This window comes from Culex quinquefasciatus, chromosome 2 (genome assembly GCF_015732765.1).
Source record: "Culex quinquefasciatus strain JHB chromosome 2, VPISU_Cqui_1.0_pri_paternal, whole genome shotgun sequence".
NCBI lineage: Eukaryota > Metazoa > Arthropoda > Insecta > Diptera > Culicidae > Culex > Culex quinquefasciatus.
This window is the reverse complement of record NC_051862.1, coordinates 48,950,810-48,975,587: the sequence shown is the minus strand read 5'-3', so window position 1 is coordinate 48,975,587 and position 24,778 is coordinate 48,950,810. Positions and strand designations below refer to the sequence as shown.

General features: G+C 34.7%; 1 protein-coding gene across 1 annotated transcript in view; it reads left to right on the top strand.

Annotated features, from left to right (window-relative positions):
• Window positions 1-15,951, top strand: part of LOC6046762 (myb-like protein Q) — a 169,293-nt gene extending 153,342 nt beyond the window's left edge. Inside the window, exons 3-7 of the mRNA XM_038252339.1 lie at window positions 7,516-7,570; window positions 7,640-7,701; window positions 12,514-12,799; window positions 12,866-14,016; window positions 14,203-15,951. Coding sequence (XP_038108267.1) covers window positions 7,516-7,570; window positions 7,640-7,701; window positions 12,514-12,799; window positions 12,866-14,016; window positions 14,203-15,162 — 2,514 coding nt within the window. The 3' untranslated portion in view covers window positions 15,163-15,951. The remainder of the gene's footprint in view (window positions 1-7,515; window positions 7,571-7,639; window positions 7,702-12,513; window positions 12,800-12,865; window positions 14,017-14,202) is intronic.
• Window positions 15,952-24,778: the final 8,827 nt, after the last annotated feature.

Sequence of the window (24,778 nt, the reverse complement as noted above, 5' to 3'; positions counted from 1 at the left end):
TTTTGTTCATTTTTCGGGTTTTTAAAGAAAAAAGTGGTGAAACAACTATTTTATCATTGTGAAACGTTACAGTCAGTGATAATACAGTGATATTTGCAACCTCAGTGATAAAAAAATTGGTCTAGAAAGCCTTCAGAAGGAGTCCGATTCAGGCCAAGAATCGTTGAACCAGGATACACCGTAAGTAGCAAGTTGGTTTGACGATGTGGTCTATATTGAAGTGACGCTCCTTGGGGTGTCCCCGCCGGAAGTGGGAGACACCATCCTGCCTTCTCAATCTTTGCATTGCTTCGATGGTTACGGAGGCGATGATTTTGTACGGCAACCTCCCTACACTAACTTTTTGTCCTGCAACTGCTCGACCCAGAATCCCCGGATGTCCCAAGAACCGGTAAATTATGGACCTTCATATCTAGATTGTGAATCCAGACCAGATCCGATACTACAATAATTGAAATTAAAAAATTATGTATTAAGGATCATACAAATCTGTGTTTGTTGTGGAATTGTGGTCAGAGACATCAAAAACATACATTTTGATCCATTTTGAGGATTGTCAGGTTAAAATTCACTAAATTATAACGAAAATTTAGTGTTTCTAAATATACGTCGGAACTTGCAGAAAACACTACATTCGCCCCTCGTGATTGGATGAAAACACAAGGGCGGAAACTCACATTGGTTTGTTTTGATTGATGTTGTTGATTAGCCCTTTTGTTTTTTGCTTGTAAAACTACGTATTTTCGGAATTTTGTGATGATGGAGGGTGTTTTAGAATCAGTTTTGTTCGCTTTATATGATTCTGACAAAAACTCAGTTTGTTTACATCTGAGGGTTTCGCCCTATTGAAAAGTTGTTACAGATTTGGTCGCTTAATATATAAACAATACAATAATCGGCATCTAACTTGAAGCAGGTGGAACAATAACAATCAAAGCAAAGAGAAAACTCAAACAGAAAAAAGAAGCATAAAAATGCAAAACAAATTCAACCACGCGACCGGTATTACACCTCTAAAGCCGGGAGGCGGCTTTCCAAAAGGAAAAGAGAAAAAAAGAGAGGAACGGAAAAATCCGAGCCCGTCCGTGAAGCGCAGAAGCCGACATTTTTCGCGGTTTTCTTAGCGCCCTTCCCCTCTCTGCAGTCAAAGGGGCTGAGGAGCTTCCGAGCGCGCGAAAGATCGTGATGAAGAAGCGCCGCCGCCACAGTCGTCGTCGTGCTTTGGTCGATTTCCTCGCCTTTTTGGGTTGGTCGCTTTTTCAGACGTACATTCGTTCAAGTCCTTCTCTCGGAGTCTACTGGTGCAGCCGGGGAGGTACAGTCGTGGTCAGAAAGATATGGCCGGGTTAAGTTGGGAAACTATTATTAGATTTTTGATGCGTTTTACACTCAGATAAAATTCTACTATGTACGAAAAACTAATTCAATCATTGAAAATTAAGACTGATTTCAGTGACTGTAAAAATGCAAACCTCTCTTAAGGCACTTTTTGAAACAATTTATTGTAACAAAAAAGTAGGAAGACTAATTTAACGTCGAATGCGTAAGGGATTTGTAGTTGATAAGTTTATCAAACATTTAATGTAAATAAAATAATGTTTTGAATCAATTTCAATTGTTTTCTATACACGTAAAAACAAAGAAAAAAGATCTCTTGGAAGATTCATGCAGCACTTTTTAGAAAAATTGGTGTAACTCAATCCGAACATTTTTAATTTTTTTTTGTGTTCTAAAGTGAGATTGTGTTAATTTCGCACAACTTTCTAGAACAAAGCTATCTTTTACCCCTAAACATAATTTCAAAATGGTAACAAATTATATTGCAAAGCATAATGGAGCAGTTCTCTCAGATTTCGGTCATTCGATTTTTTTTGTATTTTTTAATCCGACTGAAACTTTTTTGGTGCCTTTGGTATGCCCAAAGAAGCCATTTTGCATTATTAGTTTGTCCATATAATTTTCCATACAAATTTGGCAGCTGGCCATACAAAAATGATGCATGAAAATTCAAAAATCTGTATCTTTTGAAGGAATTTTTTCATCGATTTGGTGTCTTCGGCAAAGTTGTAGGTATGGATATGGACTACACTGAAAAAAAATGATACACGGTAAAAAAATATGGTGATTTTTTATTTAGTTTTATGTCACTAAAACTTGATTTGCAAAAAAACACTATATTAATTTCTTTTTTTTTATATGTTTTAGAGGACATCAAATGCCAACTTTTCAGAAATTCCAGGTTGTGCAAAAAATCTTTGAGCGAGTTATGAATTTTTGAATCAATACTGATTTTTTTCAAAAAATCGAAAAATTGGTCGCAAAAATTTTTCAACTTCATTTATCGATGTAAAATCAAATTTGCAATCAAAAAGTACTGTAGTGAAATTTTGATAAAATGCACCATTTTCAAGTTAAATCCATTTTTAGGTGACTTTTTTAAAAATAGTCGAAGTTTTTCATTTTTTTAAATTAGTGCACATGTTTGCCCACCTTTGAAAAAAATATTTTTGAAAAGCTGAGAAAATGCTCTATATTTTGCATTTTTGAACTTTGTTAATACGACCCTTAGTTGCTGAGATATTGCCATGCAAAGGTTTAAAAATAGGAAAATTGATGTTTTCTAAGTCCCACCCAAACACACAATTTTCTAATGTCGATATCTCAGCAAATAATGGTCCAATTTTTAATGTTAAACTATGAAACATTCGTGAAATTTTCCGATCTTTTCGAAAAAATATTTTCAAAATTTTCAAACCAAGACTAACCTTATAAAAAGGCGTAATATTGAATGTTTGGCCCTTTCGAAATGTTAGTCTTGGTTTAAAAAATTTGAAAATATTTTTTTCGAAACGATCGAAATATTTCACGAATGTTTCATATTTAAACATTGAAAATCGGACCATTAGTTGCTGAGATATCGACATTAGAAAATGGTGTGTTGTTTGGTGGGACTTAGAAAACATCAATTTTCCTGTTTTTAAACTTTTGCATGGCAATATCTCAGCAACTAAGGGTCGTATCAACAAAGTTCAAAATAGCAAAATATAGAGAATTTTCTCAGCTTTTTATTTTTTATAAAGGTGGGCAAACATGTGCACAAATTTAAAAAAATGAAAAACTTCGACTATTTTCAAAAAAGTCACCTAAAAATGGATTTAACTTGAAAACGGTGCATTTTATCAAAATTTCACTACAGTACTTTTTGATTGCAAATTTGATTTTACATGAAAAAATGAAGTTAAAAAATTTTTGCGACCGATTTTTCGATTTTAAAAAAAAAATCAGTATTGATTCAAAAATTCATAACTCGCTCAAAGATGTTTTGCACAACCTGGAAATTTCTGAAAAGTTGGCATTTGATGTCCTCTAAAACATATAAAAAAAAAAGAAATTAATATAGTGTTTTTTTGCAAATCAAGTTTTAGTGACAAAAAGTTAAATTAAAAATCACCAAATTTTTTTACCGTGGATCATTTTTTTCAGTGTAATCCATATCCATACTTACAACTTTGCCGAAGACACCAAATCGATCAAAAAATTCCTTCAAAAGATACAGATTTTTGATTTATCACATATCATTTTTGTATGGACAGCTGCCAAATTTGTATGGAAAATTATATGGACAAACTAATGATGCAAAATGGCTTCTTTGGGCATACCAAAGGCACCTAAAAAGTTTCAGTCGGATTAAAAAATACAAAAATCAAAATTTAAGAAAAAAGACCGATTTCGTAGAGAATTGCTCAATGGAGAAGTAATTCTAATAAATGAAAATTGATGATAGGATCATAATAATATAATAATAATAGTTTTTTTAAAGAAATTTCAATTAAAAAAAATACTGTTCATAAATTAAAAAAAAAAAAGATGTTCTGATTAATTGAAACTAATGAGAACAACCCAACCTCCCAAACTGATTGTAAAGTCAACAGGTCACGTACGGCTTCCACAGTGAGATTCTGGTTTTACTCAACGGAAGCGCGCCACTCCGAATCGTATTCAGAACCACCACACACACCACTTGCAAAGCCTCTACGATTAACTGAATCGAAGTAACGCGCGTTATCAGCCAGACTAGCCACCGAGACCGAGACGATTAATTTGAAAACAGTCTCCGTTGTGTTTGGTTGAAATAATAAGTAGCTGTTTACTCGTCAAAATCGAAATGGTTAAAGTGGGATTTGTGAGTGCAAAATTTTCCATGATGTTCACGCAAGAAGAAATTATCAGATATTAAACCTTATTTCAGCTGCTTATTTTGCTGATATCAATCATCGCGGCATTCACCAGTGCGCAGGATGTTGAATACTACGATCACGGTACGGTACAAGGGGAAAGGATAATATTATCAAACCTACTTGAATCCTCCAATGTATAGTTCCAGCTCCCAGATGTCAGTGCTACTCCCGGTACAAGCAAAACTATTGCGGCAAACTAAAGTGCAAACCAACCAAGAGTACGTGGACCTAAGGAAAAATATTGTTGAGGAATGTTGGTACAAGATAACAAATTAATAGCTTTAAGAAGATTCAGCTGTTTTATAATGTTTTGATTTATTCATAAGTTGACATAATACATGATTCAATAAATACAACCATTATACTAATAAATTCTTTTTTTGTGACCTTAATTCATATTTAATCTGTTTCCAACTTTTTTGATCAAGACTGTAAATAAAGGTAGGAGTTCGTTTTGAAAAAGTTTATGTAGGAAAGCAAGTGCCAGTGCACTTGCTACATTATTTCGACCACCTTCTAGTGAACAGTATTGGATTCATGATGATTTGTAGAAAGTTTTGTTTAATTAATAATTTTATAATTTTAGTTTTTATTTTTTCAAACTATCTTTTAATGGATTTTTTTGCAACATTAATGCTGATAAGAAAATATTGCAAAAAAAAGGTGAAAACTAAGCAAAACAGCAAGAAAGGCTGGAAAACAACTAAACAAGAAAAAAGGCATATAAAAATACATAAATAAATTAGGAAAAATATCTAACAAGAGAAGTTAAGTGGTTCAAAACGATCATTTGTTTAACACTTCTTTTTAAACCTTTGGGAAAATTTTATATTTTATTCAAACGAATTTAAGATTTACAATACTTACAATGCTTTCTTTTCAGCATTGAGCAGTTCTCTGGAACATCGCAAAAAAATCTGATTTTAATAATTATTGTTTTTTTATTTGTATGAAACTTTGTCCAACGGCTGGGCTTGGGTCTATTGGGTGCGACGGACGTTTTGTTATTTGCCGAATTATGATTTTTTGGAAAAAAGAAGTTTTTTTAGAAACTATCAAAGATTTACCCAAAAAAATCAAAAAAATATTTTTAGATGTAAAATTGAATTATAAATGGATAAAAAAAATAATTCTTCATCACACTTTTTTAATTTATTTATTTATTTATTAATTTTTTTGAAAAAATAAATTCGAAAAGTTGAGAAAATTTTCCAAAATTTGCTTTTTTAGACATTGTTGATAAGACCTTTGGTTGCCATTCAAAGATTTAAAAATACCAAGCATTCGTTTTTTTAAAGTTCTACCCAATTGAAGCTTAATTTTCAATCGATGATATCTTGAAAACATTTAACTGATTTAAATAACGACTTACATTTCAATAGCACCAAATAAGCCGAAGACACCAAATCGATCAGAAAAAACTTCTCTGGAGATACAGATTTTCGAATGTTTTTATATCACATTTCTATAGAAAGCCACCAAAATTATATGGAGACTACTATGAAGAAACTTATGATGCAAAATGGCTTGCTTGGACATAAAGAATCGATAGACAATTTTTTATACAAATAAAAAAAAACAATGAAAAATCCATTTGCGGAATTCTAGAGAATTGCTCAATTACAAAAATAAACTTAATAAAAGGTTTTATTTTATTTTTTTTTCATTCAAATCATAATAATCATTTAGATTTTCTATCAATAAATTAATAAATATTTGAAATGTTTTAAAATCTTGAGTTTTTAAAGGTCCTAAAAGCTAATGTGTTTCATCTCTAGAAATTTTCTTTTTTTACCACTAAAATTTTTTGAACGCATTTCGAAAAGAGTTCAGAAAAAAACAATAAATTGATGTGTGTTACTTTTCACTTTATATTTGAAAGCTTATCACGTAATATTCCTATCGGATTTTCATTTGACTGAAAAATTTTACGTTTATATTAAATAACTGTAAATTTGGTTTTAAAGATATCATAAGCTTGGCTTAACATAATATAAAAATTAAATTTATTAATAAAATTTCCACAATAGCATTTTTTTCTCTTTTCAATAATTTACGAACATTTTTGAAAATGGGTTTTTGGCGGAATTCGACAGTCGAGAATTATCCAATTTTAATAATTCTTACTACATTTGATCCGGAAGAACCTTCAAAATGACCAAAGTAGATAAAAAAAATCGCAAAAAAGATAACTTTAGAACATGTCATTTACCTAGTTGGATAAACAAATCACAAATTATAAAGGTTTGTGAACTTGTAATACAATGATGAATTATTTTAAAAAAATGGTAGTGTAACCCCTCAAATTTGACTATAATGGACAGATCTTAAATTTTATGTGAACAATAAGAAAATTATAATCATTTTTCATTATTTAACTATCCGAACCTTCACCATTTACCCGCATGTCAACCTGAACTTCTCGCAAATAAGGATGTCCCAGTCGATAGTTTATACTTTTTTTTCTCAACCAAGTTCGATCTACTGAAAAAAACAGTGAAGAAAGCATCCGTAAAACGCAGGAAAACATGATAAAAAACGACAAACCACAAAATCCAATCGATTATTAATGTGTATCAACTTACAAACCGACCTCGATGTTAAATGCTGAGGTCTCTTTTCAACTGTTTTTTACAATTCTCTTTTCTTCTCATTTTTTAGCTTGTCCCTTTAGTTTTTGCCACCTTCACACTGCCTTTACTCGATGAGTACACGATGTGATTCTGATTCCTTCCTCCTCCTCTTCTGGTGGTCATTGATAGGACTGGGAACGCCAGAAGCAGTGAATGAAGAACAGTTTCAATCCCTCGATTTTTTTTCTGCATTGAGGCAGGTGGGAACCGGGAAGCACGTGGTTTCCAGAACAGGTGAACTGGACGTTCGATGAATGAATCAATGGGAAAAAATCTCCGCCGAGCGAGATGATTGAACCGCGAAGCCAATCGAAAGTCTTTCCCCCCGGGTTTCCTCCTTACTTTAGTGTTTTAAGGAGAGGTAGAATGTGGAAGTGTGGTTTTCATTCATCATTCTAGTGACCAGACTAGTTTTTTCTTTATTTGGAAGCAGGTGCCTTACGGTTTGCGTGAAAAGGTGTAGCAAATTTGAAACAGACCAGTAGCTGGGATTCGAATAGGTTAATGAAATTTGATATGGCAGTTACGCATTGTTTTGAACTGGAATGAAATTCAACACGTGGGAACTGACAGTTACTGTTTTGCATACCTTTAGAACTCGAATACTAATGCTGACCTTTTCTCTCTTCTGATTAAATTTCCAGATGCGGCGTAGATCCAGAATGAAGGTTCTGAAGATCTTGCAGTCATTTTCGCAAGGTAAGTTGCCACATTCAGTACTTTGTAGAATATTGTTTAAATTTACGCAATTACCTTGTTTCGTTACAGGCACGTTCATAGCGTTTGTGCTAATGATGCTGTGCTGTGGTCAAAACTTCGCGGAGCCTGGCGTAAGTAGAGTTTAGCTTAAAGAATAATGTAAGAATAAATTTAGGTTAAATTGACCGTGATGTAATCAAATTTTAAACTCTTTTTTGGGTGTTAGACCTAATGCATTTTCTATTAATATTAAATAGAAAAATTACATTATTTCTTTTTGAGCATATCCAAACTTAAAATTAAATCTATATCTTTGAAGTTATCTTGCTTCGAATTTCATTAAGAGGCAGTATTTGTAAATATTGCTCGGTTTGTTCTAGAGGTCGTATCAAGGTGCTCCGATTTGGATGAAACTTTCAGCGTTTGTTTGTCTATACATGAGATGAACTCATGCCAAATATGAGCCCTCTACGACAAAGGGAAGTGGGGTAAAATGGGCTTTGAAGTTTAAGGTCCAAAAAACCTAAAAAATCTTAAAATTGCTTGCATTTCCGTAAAACTTCATCAATTCCAACTCTCTAAGATGCATTCGAAAGGTCTTTTGAAGCACTTCAAAATGTGCCATAGACATCCAGGATTGGTTCGACTTTTTCTCTTAGCTTTTGCAAATTACTGTCAAAAATTGATTTTTTTAAAACCTTAATATCTTTTTGCAACAGCCTCCAACACCCATACTCCAATAGGTCAAAAGATAGGTAATTACATGGACTATAAGCCTACGGAAATAACTTTTTGGCCGATCGCAGTTTTTCTCATAGTTTTTCGATTTTTCTAGAACAAACATTTTGCAACGTTAGTTTTTGCCCTGTAGGCCGTCATAGCGGCACTTTTTGGTCTCAATTTTGTCATATTCGAAATTCTCGGACAATTTCACGTATGTTATAAGTATTGGAGTTGTAAATTTGATTTAAAATATAATTAAATAAAACATTTTTGAAAAAAGAAATAGATCTTATTTACCCTGTGATCAATACGTGAAATGCTGTATCAAGTAGGCGAAAACCTGTTTTACCCCTAATTAAACAAATTGTTAAAAAATATTTTAATTCATTCTTAATGGCAATTTTTCCAATCAAATTTACAACTCCAATACTTCTAACTTACGTGAAATTGTCCGAGGATTCCGAATATGACAAAATTGAGACTAAAAAGTGCCGCTATGGCGGCCTACCGGCCAAAAACTAACGTTGCAAAATGTTTGTTCTAGAAAAATCGAAAAACTATGAGAAAAACTGCGATTGGCCAAAAAGTTAATACCATAGGCTTATAGTCCATGTAATTACCTATCTTTTGACCTATGGGAGTATGGGTGTTGGAGACTGTTGCAAAAAGATATTAAGGTTTTAAAAAATCAATTTTTGACAGTAATTTGCAAAAGCTAAGAGAAAAAGTCGAACCAATCCTGGATGTCTATGGCACATTTTGAAGTACTTTAAAAGACCTTTCAAATGCATCTAAGAGAGTTGGAATTGATGAAGTTTTACGGAAATGCGAGCAATTTTAAGATTTTTTAGGTTTTTTGGACCTCAAACTTCAAAGCCCATTTTACCCCACTTCCCTTTGTCGTAGAGGGCTCATATTTGGCATGAGTTCATCTCATGTATAGACAAACAAACGCTGAAAGTTTCATCCTAATTGGAGCACCTCGATACGACCTGTTACACATTGGTGAAAAACTCGCTCTTAAAAAAAATCATATTTGAGCCGATTTCAACCATTTTTATTTATTGTATTTTTAATTTTACTCAAACTTTGTGGAGGCCTTCGCTAAGACCAAAAAAGCCATTTTGTGTGATTACCAATACAAGTATTTACACAATTTTGACAGCTGTTAATACATAAATGGTACTTAAATATTCGAAGATCTGTACCAATTGAAGAAATTTTCTGAATTGATTTGGTGTTTTCGGCAAAGTTAGATGGCGAATGCCGATTTGTAATTAACTTTTTTTCACAAAAAAACTATTTTCCAATGTCCGCATATTAAAATTTTAGATTTTTTTAATAGAAAATATAGAAATTTTATTGAATATTTGACCCTTTTAAAATGTTAGTCTCTTCAGAATAATTTTTTCGAAAGCATCATAAAATTTCACAAATGTTTCATTTTTCAACATTGAATATTGGACCATTATTTGCTGAGATTTTGGCGTTATAAAATGTGAAAATGTTTGGATGAGGCTTAAAAAACTTCAATTTTCCCCTTTCTTTTTCATTTATTCGCTGTATTTCAGCAACTAGATGTCCAACTTTCTATGTCTCTTAGGCAATTTTATTGGATTTTTCCTGAACTTTTTGAAAAGATAAAAAAAAATTGCAAAAACCCATTTAAAAAAATAAAATTAACTCGGTGCCAAAATATTTGTCTTTATTTCTCTATGGCTCAAAAGTTGCGGTTTGATGTCCCCTAAAACAACTTAAAAAAACGAAAATTTTAAAAATACCAATTTTGGGGAATTCAATTTGCTAAAAATATACGGAGCTTTATATGGGTGAACTAATAGCACAAAATGACTTCTATGGTCTTAGGAAAGGAAATCACATAGTTTGAACCAAATAAAAAAATATAAACTAAACCAATTTCCAGTTTTTCTGAAGAATTACTCATTTGCAAAACGATTCATTTTTGTTTTTGTTTAATTTTCATTAAAATTTATAATAAATGAAGTATTTTGTTCCGAATAACAAAAAAATACAAAATTTCACATGATCCAAGTATAGGGTTTTTGTGTTTAAACAAAAGTCAGTTAATGATTTTAGAGTATTTTAGAAGAAAATAAGTGTTGAATTGAATTTTTGTCTCATTAATTAAAATATCTCGTTTAGTTCAAATCGTATGCACTGCATTTCAGATTCTGTGGACGGTTCAACAACAAGAATGGATTTTTTTATGATTCATGGGTAATTCTCTACCAACTCACACGAAATCGGGAAAAGTTGCCCCGACCCCTCTTCGATTTGCGTGAAACTTTGTCCTAAGGGGTAACTTTTGTCCCTGATCACGAATCCGAGGTCCGTTTTTTGATATCTCGTGACGGAGGGGCGGTACGACCCCTTCCATTTTTGATCATGCGAAAAAGAGGTGTTTTTCAATAATTTGCAGCCTGAAATGGTGATGAGATAGAAATTTGGTGTCAAATGGATTTTTATGTAAAATTAGACGCCCGATTTGATGGCGTACTCAGAATTCCGAAAAAACGTATTTTTCATCGAAAAAAACACTAAAAAAGTTTTAAAAATTCTCCCATTTTCCGTTACTCGACTGTAAAATTTTTTGGAACATGTCATTTTATGGGAAATTTATGTACTTTTCGAATCTACATAGACCCAGAAGAGTCATTTTTTCATTTAGAGCAAAATTTTTCATTTTAAAATTTCGTGTTTTTTTCTAACTTTGCAGGATTATTTTTTAGAGTGTAACAATGTTCTACAAAGTTGTAGAGCAGACAATTACAAAAATTTTGAAATATAGACATACGGGGTTTGCTTATAAACATCACGAGTTATCGCGATTTTACGAAAAAAAAGTTTTGAAAAAGTTACTTTTTGCGTTTCTCTTTGTTTCGTCGTTCGTGTCTGTCGCGGGTGACCATGAACGGCCATGATCGATGACGACCAACTTTTTCCAAACTTTTTTTTTGTAAAATCTCGATAACTCGTGATGTTTATAAGCAAACTCCATATGTCTATATATCAAAATTTTTGTAATTGTCTGCTCTACAATTTTATAGAACATTGTTACACTCTAAAAAATAACCCTGCAAAGTTAGAAAAAACACGAAATTTTAAAATGAAAAATTTTGTTCTAAATGAAAAAATGACCCTTCTGGGGTTTCAAAAAGTACATTAAATTTCCCATAAAAAGACATGTTCCAAAAATTTTTACAGTCGAGTAACGGAAAATGGGAGAATTTTTAAAACTTTTTTAGTGTTTTTTTCGATGAAAAATACGTTTTTCGGAATTCTGAGTACGCCATCAAATCGGGCGTCTAATTTTACATAAAATTCCCTTTGACACCAAATTTATATCTCCTCACCGTTTCAGGCTGCAAATTATTGAAAAACACCTCTTTTTTCGCATGTTCAAAAATGGGAGGGGTCGTACCGCCCTCCGTCACGAGATATCAAAAAACGGACCTCGGATTCGTGATCAGGGACAAAAGTTACCCCTTAGGACAAAGTTTCACGCAAATCGAAGAGGGGTCGGGGCAACTGCTGTGTGAGTTGGCGGAGAATTACCCTCATACTAAAAAGTTGCTTTTGATATAGTTTGAAAACTATATTTTTATGCAAAATCTGTTTTTAGTTTCAGTAAATTATAACTTTTTTAGATGGATTTAATAAATTATCTTAGTTTATACAAATATTTTCCATTTCATTTAGCAACATCAATGTAGTAATGAACCTTAGCTGAGATATAGGGTACCGTAAACTGGGGTGACTTTGATAGCCCGGGGTGACTTTGATAGGTTTTTCAAATGCCCGTCAAATTAATATTTAAACATTTTTGAGAATTTTGAGTATGTAAGCATTAAGGGAAAGCTTATTATCGAACATATATACAAAAATGTGACTGTTACATTGGATGTTTCAAAAATAGTGGCCAAATCAAATTTCTATCAATGTCACCCCGGGCTATCAAAGTCACCCCAGTTTACGGTACTTTTCAACAGTAACAGCTCAAAAATTAAATGCTTTAAGAGTTTACTGGCTAAATAAGAGTGAATTGAGAAGGGGAAGGGAAAAATTAAATAAAAAACCTTCTAAAAAGCCAAAAGATTGGAAATAGCGGGGTAACTTTGGATCTACGGTTGAGATTGGGATATACAAATTTCGCAGCTTAAAATTCTTAAAAATATATTTTTTTAAATTCCCCTCATCAGTACCTGGACTTTGACAACCTGCCGGAGACGAACTTTACGTGCGCCGGCAAGGTGATCGGCGGCTACTACGCCGACCTGGAGGCGTCCTGCCAGATGTTCCACGTGTGCACGATCGGCCAGGGCGACGAACCGATGGACATCAAGTTCCTGTGCCTGAACGGGACCGTGTTCGACCAGGAGACGCGCGTGTGCGAACGCGTCGACGAGGTCGACTGCTCCAAGTCGGAGCGGTTCTACTACCTGAATCTGGAGCTGTACGGCAACACGATTATTCCGGCACCGGAAGGTGGGTTTAGTTTGCGGGGGGAGGTTTGAGATTGAAATTAATGGTGTTTTGTTTTTGGTTTTGCAGAGAGCAGCTCGGAGGAAGTGTCCGGCAGTGCGAGCAGCCCGTCGCCGTCGACGACGTCCACGACCACGACTACGGCAGTCAGCAGTAGTAGCACAACCACAACCAAAAAGCCAACAACGACCACGCCATCACGTAGATTTATCTTTAACAATAGTAAAGGAAGTCCGATCGTGTCCTCGACCACGCTGGCCACGCCAACGCATTCCTATTCGTCTACCACTTTGAAAACGCCGGAAGAGGAAGACGAATACGAGTACGACGACGAAGACTACGAGGAGAAGGACGGTCCGGCTGGGGGCTCGCCGGCCCTGCCCGCCATCGAGGAGGACGGATCGTTTTCACCGCAGCAGTTTACGCTGCAGCAGCAAACCCAGAATAGTCAACCGAAGCCGGACGACCCGGCCAAGACGGGCACCAAGCCGGCAGTGTCCTTCCAGCAGCAGCACTTCCAAAATGGTGGAACACTGGCTGTGACCAACTCGCACGTGACCGTCACGACGCACACGACTAGCAGTAATGGCAACACTAACGCTAACGCTAACGCCAACAACCAGCAGAAGAAAATTGCTCAACAATTACCGTCCCAAAAGGAGAAGCTTGCCTTCGAGCATCAAAAGCAGCAACAGCAGCAAGCACTCCTCCAACAGCAGATGATCACCAAGCAGCACATTGAACTGCAGAAAAAGCAACAGGAAGCGGCCGTCCAGCAACAACAGAAGGCCATCCAGCAGCAGCAGAAGCAGGTCCAACAACACGATGCCGAAATCAAGAACCACCAGGCACTGCTTCTGCTTCACCAACAGAAGATCAACCGCCAGCAACAAAAGACCCAAACTACGGCGAAACCTCAACCCCCAACCCACTACAACCCGTACGACACCATCAACCAACAACAGCAGCAGCCGCAAACTCATGCACCAAAGAGAATCCCACTTTTGTCGGCGGCCAACCAACCAACCCTAGTGCAAACCAGTCAGCAACAGCAACAACAGCAGCAGCAACGACCTGCACCCCCCAGCGCATCCCAGCTGGCACCGTTCAGGCTAAGGGCGCAGGGCTTCAAACTGCCCTCCCAGCAGCAACAGCGGCCAGACTCGTCGCTCGAACAGGAGGACCGTTTCGAAGGATACCGGAGGCAGCCACCCCCACAGGTAACTGGCGTCAAATGGGGGATGAAGTGGGGAGTAAGCGACCGGGGGGCTCCATGGGTTTGTTCTAAACTGTGTCGTCCAGTGGGGACGCAGGGTAATTCATGAAACAAAATATTTTTTTGTGCATAAGAAATGATGACCCACTCTGATTGTCCCCTTCAACAACTGATCTACGCCTCGTTCTAGGTCTCCTTGCACCTGCCCTTTGAACAGCTTCGCCAACAGAAGGACATCTCGCTGCAGTTTGACTCGGACATCGAGGACCTGTCGCAGTTCCCGCAGCACAAGGAGCTCAAGCGGTCCGATCCGCCCTTCCACAGCTCGATCCATCCATCGCCGGCCCCGGCCCAGTCGGCAACCGTAACGGCCGCCAACAGCAGTCCTACCCCGTCAACCGCGGTCGCCCCACCCGAGGAGAGTGCCGGCTACGCGGATGACGCCGTCGAGTACGAGTACGAAGACTACAGCTCGGAAGCGGCCAGCGGTGAGCCTGCTTCGAGCGGCGGCCAGCAGCAGCAGCATCCTAGTTTATCAGATAGCGTTAAGTCTAACACTAATAGCGAAATTGTAGTGACCAAAAAGCGGTCCGGGGAGGGTCAGATTGGCGATGGCCAACAGATTGGCGCCGGCCAGCAGCAGCAGCAGGCCCAACAGCCAAGTGGCCACACTAGTATAGGTAGTAATAGCTCTAAAGGTAAGACCAACACTAGTAGATTTATCATCAACAACGAACACCACAAGAGTCCAACGAGTTCGTACAGTAGCGGCGGTAGCAGCAGCAGCAGTCGGGGTCAAAGCGGCCACGTGTACGATAACCGGCCGAAGCCACGTGCCAGCAGCTACCAACCGCAGCCCCAGGCGCCGAAGGTGATAGTCACAACCAGCACCTCGATCCGGGACAACAACGGGCGGACAATCAACTACTCCATCAACAGCAGTAGCAGTAGTAGCAATAGCAATTCGTCCCCTGTGACCACGAGTAGTCCACGTCGCGGGTACGACGAGTACAAGGAGGATGACGTCCTGTCGGATCCGTTCTTCCTGGACGTCCCCAAAGTCGGGGGAGGACGGCGGAGGCGGAGTGCGTCAACGCAGCAGCGAAAACGACGGAGAAGGGTTATTTATATTGTTCCTCGATTTATGTAACGCCGCGACTCATCCTTCCCAAAAAAAATACCCTCTAATTAAAAAAAAAAACTCACCATAAAGCGCCTTTAATGATATTGGAACACAAAATGCAGTAATCTCTAGATGTTAATATAGGAAAATGTAACTTTTCTAAACTATTCCATGTAAATATACGTTCTTTTCAACTGCCCCCTTCCACGTGGGACGTGGGACAGTTTTTGGTAATACTCAGCAGCTCAACGTTGGCAAGAGTTTGGTCAAATTTTAGATTCATAAGCCTCGGAAAGAAAATGTACATTCAATACTCGTAACGTTATTTGTATTAAAGCATAAGATTTAAACTCCCTCACTCTAGCAACTCCTGTTCAATTTTATCGTTTTGTAATATTGATTTTAATCTGTTTCTATTTTAGCTAATTTAATTGCCTTATTCTTCCCTTGTTTTAAATTTTCCCTTTCCCGAAAAACCTCCCTCTAATTACTAGATCGTAAGAAAATCTCCTGTACAGATTGTGAAGAAGAGAAAAGAGTTTTTTTAAGGAATATGGACAGCAGACGACGAACAGAGGAGAGAGAGACCATGCTAGCTCGTAAGGAAACTCAATTTACAAACTCACGTATAGTGTATGAACAAGTTATGGACTTTTGACGGTAAACGAACGAACGAAAACAATCGGTTGGAAAACTTAGGATAACCACGTTGGAAATAACATGCATTGCGAGTATGATTCACTGCGCAATCGACAAAATAATTGAATAATGGTTTTTAGGAGAATAAAGGCAACAAATATGATTCAATTTCTACTAGGGTGTGTGTGTTTTATTTAGCATCCGAAAGTTCGAAGGGGTTTGGGTGGGGATCATAAATCATAATAATATAAGTTTACTTACGAGTTTTTATGCGCCCTAAAATTTTAGGAAACACGCCCCCCATTTTGTTATTAAATTTATAAAAACTGAATTTGATTTTTTTTTTGTTTGAATTGGGAAGATTTTATGATAAATATTGTATCTCACTCTAAATATTTGGATATTCTTCTGGACCGCCTAAGGAAAATGCACCAAAAAACCATAGAAAAACATACAAATTTACTAATTCAGTGTAGTAGGCTTATGGCCTATCTACAATCACTTTACTTAGAATAGTTAAGTTGCGTAGAACAGATAAATTACTGAGAAATAGTACGTAACTTACTGTCGTCATCTACAATCAACTTAGCAAACTTGCTGGGCTGTTATACGTTGCTATGCAGTTGTTTGTTTACCTTTGATATAGAGCAGTTCTCTAGGATTTCGGTCATTCGATTTTTTTTGTATTTTTTAATCCGACTGAAACTTTTTTGGTGCCTTCGGTATGCCCAAAGAAGCCATTTTGCATCATTAGTTTGTCCATATAATTTTCCATACAAATTCGGCAGCTGTCCATACAAAAATGATGTATGAAAATTCAAAAATCTGTATCTTTTGAAGGAATTTTTGATCGATTTGGTGTCTTCGGCAAAGTTGTAGGTATGGATACGGACTACACTGGAAAAAATAATACACGGTAAAAAAATTTGGTGATTTTTTATTTAACTTTTATCACTAAAACTTGATTTACAAAAAACACTATTTTTAATTTTTTTATTTTTGATATGTTTTAGAAGGCATAAAATGCCAACTTTTCAGAAATTTCCAGGTTGTGCAAAAATCACTGACCGAGTTATGAATTTTTTAATCAATACTGATTTTTTCAAAAAATCGAAATTTTGGTCGTAAAAATTTTTCAACTTCATTTTTCGATGTAAAATCAAATTTGCAATCAAAAAGTACTTTACTGAAATTTTGATAAAGTGCACCGTTTTCAAGTTATAGCCATATTTAAGTGACTTTTTTGAAAATAGTCGCAGTTTTTCATTTTTTTAAATTAGTGCACATGTTTGCCCAGTTTTGAAAAAAATATTTTTGAAAAGCTGAGAAAATTCTCTATATTTTGCTTATTTGGACTTTGTTGATACGACCTTTAGTTGCTGAGATATTGCAATGCAAAGGTTTAAAAACAGGAAAATTGATGTTTTCTAAGTTTCACCCAAACAACCCACCATTTTCTATCGTCAATATCTCAGCAACTAATGGTCCGATTTTCAATGTTAATATATGAAACATTTGTGAAATTTTCCGATCTCTTCGAAAAAAATATTTTTGGAATTTTCAAATCAAGACTAACATTTCACAAAGGCCAAACATTCAATATTACGCCCTTTTAAAATGTTTGTCTTGATTTGAAAATTCCAAAAATATTTTTTTCGAAAAGATCGGAAAATTTCACAATTGTTTCATATATTAACTTGCAATCAAAAAGTACTTTACTGAAATTTTGATAAAGTGCACCGTTTTCAAGTTATAGCCATATTTAAGTGACTTTTTTGAAAATAGTCGCAGTTTTTCATTTTTTTAAATTAGTGCACATGTTTGCCCAGTTTTGAAAAAAATATTTTTGAAAAGCTGAGAAAATTCTCTATATTTTGCTTATTTGGACTTTGTTGATACGACCTTTAGTTGCTGAGATATTGCAATGCAAAGGTTTAAAAACAGGAAAATTGATGTTTTCTAAGTTTCACCCAAACAACCCACCATTTTCTATCGTCAATATCTCAGCAACTAATGGTCCGATTTTCAATGTTAATATATGAAACATTTGTGAAATTTTCCGATCTCTTCGAAAAAATATTTTGGAATTTTCAAATCAAGACTAACATTTCACAAAGGCCAAACATTCAATATTACGCCCTTTTAAAATGTTTGTCTTGATTTGAAAATTCCAAAAATATTTTTTCGAAAAGATCGGAAAATTTCACAATTGTTTCATATATTAACATTGAAAATCGGACCATTAGTTGCTGAGATATTGACGATAGAAAATGGTGGGTTGTTTGGGTGAAACTTAGAAAACATCAATTTTCCTGTTTTTAAACCTTTGCATTGCAATATCTCAGCAACTAAAGGTCGTATCAACATAGTCCGAATAAGCAAAATATAGAGAATTTTCTCAGCTTTTCAAAAATATTTTTTCAAAACTGGGCAAACATGTGCACTAATTTAAAAATGAAAACTGCGACTATTTTCAAAAAGTCACTTAAATATGGCTATAACTTGAAAACGGTGCACTTTATCAAAATTTTAGTAAAGTACTTTTTGATTGCAAATTTGATTTTACATCGAAAAATGAAGTTGAAAAATTTTACGACCAAAATTTCGATTTTTTGAAAAAATCAGTATTGATTAAAAAATTCATAACTCGGTCAGTGATTTTTTGCACAACCTGGAAATTTCTGAAAAGTTGGCATTTTATGTCTTCTAAAACATATCAAAAATAAAAAAATTAAAAATAGTGTTTTTTGTAAATCAAGTTTTAGTGATAAAAGTTAAATAAAAAATCACCAAATTTTTTTACCGTGTATTATTTTTTCCAGTGTAGTCCGTATCCATACCTACAACTTTGCCGAAGACACCAAATCGATCAAAAATTCCTTCAAAAGATACAGATTTTTGAATTTTCATACATCATTTTTGTATGGACAGCTGCCGAATTTGTATGGAAAATTATATGGACAAACTAATGATGCAAAATGGCTTCTTTGGGCATACCGAAGGCACCAAAAAAGTTTCAGCCGGATTAAAAAATACAAAAATTTAAATTGAAGAAAAAAGACCGATTTCGTAGAGAATTGCTCTATAGAAACGTCAACTTGCCGTAGGTTTTGAAATTTTCCAAACCATACGTCAAGTCACCAATTTGCTTACTTTATCATTGTGGAAGATCAGATTCCTTTGCATGGATTCAAATTCCTACGCTAAGTACAATTTTCTAAGTAAAGTGATTGTAGATAGGCCATTATGCTTTGGGATATTCCCTTCAATGTTGTAAAATTGGTTCATGAATTGTTTTAGCTTAAAACTATTTTTGATGCAATTTAAAAAAAAAATCGACTGTTTTTTGTCAGGGTGCGGGGAAGAATGGACCACCCTGCGGGGCAAAATAGGCCACCTTAGAAAACAAGCTATTTCATCTAATACAACTTGAAGGAAGATAGGGCGTCCAATTTTCCCGAGTTTTGAATTTCCCGGGAAACGGGAAAAATATTTTTGAAATCCCGGGAAATCCCGGAATCTCGGGAAATTTTTGTATCAGCCCTAAAATCTATGTTTTCATTATGTTTGTTATAGCGGTGTATGCACATCGGAAGGAACCGGTCAAGAAAAAATTCAAATGGGCAGCAGCGGCAGCGAAAGCAAGCCAGATAGGGTGAAGAAAAGCCCCAAGAAAACGCTCTCTCTCCTTTGTTCTGCTGTTCGTAAAGCTGTTTCTTGACCCCTTTCCTTCCGATTGGAGCGTCCAATTTCCCGTCCCGGGAAAAAAAATCCCGGGAATTCCCGGGATTTCCCGAAAAAAAATATTTCCCGTTTCCCGGGAAATTTGTAAATTTCCCGGGAATTCCCGAAATTCAAGCGGAAGTATACAGTTAGTTTCTTAAATTTTTTGAACTTTTTTTGGAAAATGCTCTGAAAAAATAATAAATGATCAAACTCAACATGATTTTAAATGTATTGTTTGGTTTATATATAATTAATGAGATTATCAGATATTATGACATCAGAATTATCTCTGGTAATATTAATTTTTAAGGCAACTGGGAATAGATCTTGTTTAATGAGTATTAAATTATTACAATTAGGTAAACTTTCAACAGATTGATGTAATTTAATCAAAACAATATTAACCCCTTACCTCAAAATTAAAATTGAGATTTTTTTACGTTTTTGTTTACCATGATCAAATGAGATGAAAATCGAATTTGTGCAAAAATAATTTAATCAATTGGTTGAATACCTAGTACTAAATAAATTACAATTTGAAGTAAAAGAATTATGAAGCACTGGTGCAACTACAGGTGCTAGAGGGTTAAATGTGAAAAATAGAAGACTTTTTGTGGATTGATATTAGTTTATCGTGTAATTTAAATTATGCAACATGATAATACAAAAAAAAATCATTGATAAATTACTTTCTATTGTTTGTTCTCAAAAAATGCAAGAATATATTCAAAGCTTGCTCAAATATTTGAAAACATTGGGTTGTTTGGAGTAAAACCAACGCTAAAAAGCTTTACCATTTGTTCAAGAACTGATACCAGTATTTGTCATGAAAAACATAATTCCTGCATGCCAAAATACATTTTCTTGTAGTTGCAGTAAAGCTGTTAATTGATCTTCACACTTATTTAAACCATTCACCATCCATCAACAATTGATGTCCTATACAATTTGGTTGCATAATATTAATTAAAACCAAGACCATAACAATTTTCAATAAATTAAAAATTTCCCGGGAATTCCCGGGATTTCCCGGGAAATTGGCTGAAAATTTCTCGTTTCCCGGGAAATTTGTAACCCCGGGAAATTGGACGCTCTACTTCCGATTTGCGTACTAGCCTTATGTTTTAAAGCTTAAAATTATAGAATTACAGTCATCCCACATATTCGGAACGGTTTCCAGATCGGCCAATGTTCAAAAAATCATAGCACATCGATAATTGAACTTAGTGATTCGCTTTTACCTTCATTTGAAAGCTTTTCTTGCGATCTTTCGAATGCTGTATCGAACATCTGCAAATTTTAACTTTTACATGAAGTTTTTGAAGAATTACTTTGACCCTTGAAATCCACAAATTCGGAACACTTTTTTCTTTCGAATGTAAACAAGCTTTGGATCTCTCCAGGAGTAAATATTTATTACCAAATAATGACTTCTCACACTGAAACCAATGGAACTTAAGCTTAGTGATGTTTTATACGTGGTTTGATAACTTTTTCTGTGAAAATATCAGTTAAATTCAGGTGTTCCACAATTGTGGGAGGCACAATAACATCCCACAATTATGAAACAGGCCATTTGTTGGCAGTGATTTGCTGCTCTGGACAAAATAGTCTAGGAATGAAGTTTTTTGTTCAAAAAGTACTACTTTTACTAGTGAAATAGCAAGATAATGTCCAAATGAAGGTTCTAAAAATAGTAAGGTCGACAGAAAAGATACATTTGGCATGCTATTGACAAATTATCATAAAAGTGTTCCGAATTTGTGGGTGTTCCGAATATGTGGGATGACTGTAGCTTAAAAATATTCATTGGTGATAATCTAAATTTCAATCTAAAAAAGGAGGATTTTTTTTTAAATAGCGTAATAGAAATTAATAAATTATAAAAATCAATTTTGTTCTTTGTGGTATTTTGGATTTTAAATCAACTACAATTCTCAATTCTAATGGGAATATTTTTTTATTTGCGATTCAAATTACATAAGTCTTTATGAAAATATTTCTTTTACAATTTTTTATATGACATGAGTAGGGCTAGTGATTTTACACGGCGTTGTGTTGTCATCACTTTCTCGCTCCAGCATGCTTTGGTAAGAAAAAGAGGGACGGGTAGCTGAGACCGCGTAAAATCACTAGGCATGAGTAAAACAGCTTAAAAATTTTATTTTATGTGTCTAAAAAACAAAAAAACGACAACAAATAAAATGATACCAGTTAATGTAATATTTAAGATTAGTTTTGAATTCATTGTTTTATATAAAACATATTTTTCAAATTGACTTCAAGTTACTACCGCCAACCGGGTGAAAATCGGGACTTAAGTCTGAATAGGTACAGGAGATATTAGAGCATTACATTTGGAAGTCGGTGTTCTAATTGTTTTGTTCTGTTCCTGTTTTAGCCGAAGTCATCCAAAATATTATGCACTTTTTTTGCTTAAATAGCATTTGTCCCTCGATTTGTCCTTATTTGTCCCAGATGCTGGTGTTTGATTTTTTGCCGATGTGTTGATGAAAACTAATTTAACATGAGATTTTCTTTATAAATTTAAAATCATAAATATACTAAATATATCAATTCTAATAAAAAAAATAGAAGAGAAAAAATTAAAGAGCTAGGCATTTTGGAAATTAAAATTATAATATTTTTTCCTAATAAGCAAAATAGATGCTGATATTTGCAGAATACAAATTTTAATGCATTTTATCGATAACTAAGTATTCAACCGACGATTCAACTGTTCTTCTATTTTAAAGCTTCTTATCGATTACTTAGTATTCAACTATTCTACTATTTCCACAACTAAATCTGAATTTCCAGACCAAAATATGGTTATTTTTTTCAATTTCGGGAATTCCCGGGATAAATTATGAAAAATCCCGGGATTCGGGAATTCCCGGTTTTGGAAAAATCCCGGGATTTTTATCCCGGGAATTCCCGGGCTGGACGAACTAAAGGGAGATAAGAAATGACTAAAGGGACCTTTCTAACATAGTTTCCGTGGAGTTAGACCACTTTTATGAAAATAGTCACTTACCAAAACTAACATTTTTGAAAATAGTATTAACAAAAAAAAGCAAGCTTGAGATCACATTTTAGCACATTAGGTATAACAACATTCATCATGTTTGAATTTAATTCTTATAATTTCTATACTGATATTTTAAACTGAAAAATGGTGCAAGAAAACAAATTTATCCATTTCGTAGAATTGTGAAATTTATGAAAAAAAAATCATGGATTGTTACCTAAAAATGTACAAAATGAAACTAAATTTAACTTTCAGTAACTGGTTGGTTGATTTTGATTACCCGATTTCATCCTCATCCCTTACAGAATCCGAAACAGTCTAATGTAGGTTTATTACTTGGGATTGGTTAGGATGAACATTAGGGTGGTCCAAATCCGGACTTTTTTGGGGCTACCCCCTGAAATCAAAGACCCATCATTAGGCTAAATTCCAAATTTGAGCTCATTCTGACCACGGAAACCCCTCCCTCCGATCGCTTAAAGTTTGTATGGGAAAAATCGTCAAAATGTATGGAGAAAAGCAACTGTTTTACTTTTTTACCTGTAGAAGGTGCCATAATTATCCGATTCTTACCATTTCTTAAATATAGAACCTTCATTAAATTTAGAACAACTTTCCCGAAGACACCATATTTTTAGGATTTTTTCCCGCGAAGTTATTAGCGCCCAAAACTGACCCTTTTTGCGCGGCCAGCTGTAAGGGGCTACCTAACAACGATGTTTATTTCCAATTCGTACACGCACGTGCTCTCTCTCAGGTTCAAACTCTCTGGGGTCGTGCATAAACCACGTGGCCTCCTTAGGGGGGGGAGGGGGTCCGAAATCCGACCGAAAAAAAACCATGAAAAGCCATGGGGGGAGGGGGGGGGGGGTTGATGGCTGACCACGAGGCCTTTCAAAAAAAATCTTTTCTATAAAAAAAAAACGCACATTAAGTTTACTTATATACATTTTTTGTTACTCTTTTAAACCATACAGTTATCGAGACAGTTATTGTGTTTAGAAATATTACTTATATTTCAATGTCACAATATTTTTCAATTAATTATCCAAAGTTAATACTTACTAAAAAAGCGTATGTCTTGTAGGTAAAAATGTGCTTGCAAATTGTCATTGAAAGTAGATGTAGTCTTCGATATTTCTATTTTCGAACAATTTAAAAATAAATATTGGTGACAATTTATATAAAATCTTCGTAAAAAGGCAACCAGGGATGGAATAATCGCAAAAAATCTATTTCGTTTGCGAACTTTCTTCACCAACGAAAGAGAGAGTATGCAAATCACGCAAAAGAAAATCGCTACCGAAAATCTCCAAGAAAATCAATCTTAAACAAATTTCAATACAAAGCCGGATCAACATAAATAAAACTCCTTAAAAAATGGAACGGTATTTTCAACTCGCTGGTTGTCGGGCATAACTTAGCCAACCAGGATGTTTATTTCCAATTCAAATTTAGTGAATTATTAGGATGTCTAGATGATCCTAAAAATTTGCAGAACTCGACTTGATCAAATCTGTAATTTATGCGACTTAGGCATCCGTGTATATTGGGCAATGTCGCAGTGTTAATAATTTGAAGGATATCGATGATTGAAAAAATAACTTATATTTAATTATTTTTTGTATATATGTTGAGATAATATCTCAGCAACCAAAAGTTGGATCAAAAATTTTAAATCGTGGATAATTTCCTGATCTTTCAGATTTATCAAAACACGTAGTCGATAGCAAATTTAATTTAAAGTAAGATTAAGACTTAAACAATTCGGACGTCCATGACTAAAAGAATGATTTTTAGCGCGTTGTCTACAACTTTGTCAAAGACACGAAATCGATTTTTTAGATTATTTTCACATAACTTTTGTTTGTATTGCCAAGCAATTCTTTACAAAATCTGTCTTTATTCTTTTTTTAATTTTTGATTTATTAATCCGTCAGAAACTTTTATGGTGCCTTCGGTATGCTCAAAGTTTGTCCATATAAATTTCCATACAAATTTGGCAGCTAATAAAATAAGAAAATTCAAAAATCTTTTGAAGGAATTTTTTGATCGATTTGGTGTCTTCGGCAAAGCTATAGGTATGGATAAGGACTACACTGAAAAAAAAGATAAATGGTAATTTTTTTTGCTGATTGTAAGTTTCACTTTTGTTACTAAAACTTGATTTGCAAAAAAACGCTATTTTTATTTTTTTTATTGTTTTGATATGTTTTGCCAACTTTTCATAATTGTCCAGAACGGGCA